At 32.0% G+C, this 846-nt stretch overlaps 1 protein-coding gene across 1 annotated transcript in view; it reads right to left on the bottom strand.

The window, feature by feature from the left end:
• The window catches only part of LOC111717273 (60S ribosomal protein L17), a gene marked incomplete at its 3' end in the record, with an annotated part of 7,183 nt that extends 7,034 nt beyond the window's left edge, over window positions 1–149 (bottom strand). Inside the window, 1 exon segment of the mRNA XM_023492778.1 lies at window positions 44–149. Within this exon segment, the coding sequence (XP_023348546.1) occupies window positions 44–111 (68 nt within the window).
• Window positions 150–846: the final 697 nt, after the last annotated feature.

Here is an 846-nt window from a genome sequence, read left to right as displayed (position 1 = left end):
AAATCGTATACTAGGAATTTACCTATAAATGCAATCCAATTACCTCAGATTTGTTCCTCTTGCCTTACAGCTTTTAGTGGCATTATCGGGTTCAGTAGCGTACCGACCCATTTTCACTAAAATATTGACAATTATCTAATGTTGAAAAAGATTGTAAAATACACAAATTAAAAAAAGAATAACTGGTTTTTGTATCCACCAATTCACAATCGGAGATTCCGCAACCAAGTTCAAGTTTTAGCAATTGAATTAAGAAATAAATGGCTCGTCAACTTCACAGATTTGAGATTTCCATCGTGTTTGATTATTAACATCGAGAAGATGGTTTTACAAAATTGGGTATAAAAGACGACATTTATCTGTATGGTGCTATGCAAACAGACCTACGTAACACAAAACTTTATTCTTCAACAATTTTTTTTCTTGGAACATGAATGAACAATCCAAAGATTGCAAAGTAAGAAAGAAATTAATTTGGTTGAATCTAATTAATTTTCCAGTAGGTTGGATGATTAATCACTAAAACTACCCGATATAAATTTTCATCAAAACAACCGAATAAAGTGTACACTCTTCTCATAGCAGACAATATAAAAATAACAGCACGTGTGGTATTTTGACAATAAATTATATTCTTTATGATTTAAAATAAAAGTATGCCTAGGGAAATGTGACTTGGTGAACGAATTGAATCGTGTGATTTTGAATTAAGAAGTTTTATTTGACAGTTTTTTTGCATCTTTTAAGTTGCTATGTAACATCATACTATCAACAAATACCTAAGTTACAAATAGCTGGAGTTCCTAAAATCAGAGGTGGGGGGGTTCTGACTGACGGCCAAGCATG

The sequence above is a fragment of the Eurytemora carolleeae genome, unplaced genomic scaffold, assembly GCF_000591075.1.
Source record: "Eurytemora carolleeae unplaced genomic scaffold, Eaff_2.0 scaffold2459, whole genome shotgun sequence".
NCBI lineage: Eukaryota > Metazoa > Arthropoda > Copepoda > Calanoida > Temoridae > Eurytemora > Eurytemora carolleeae.
The sequence above is the reverse complement of the archived record's forward strand: the minus strand, read 5'-3'. Positions and strand labels throughout refer to the sequence as shown.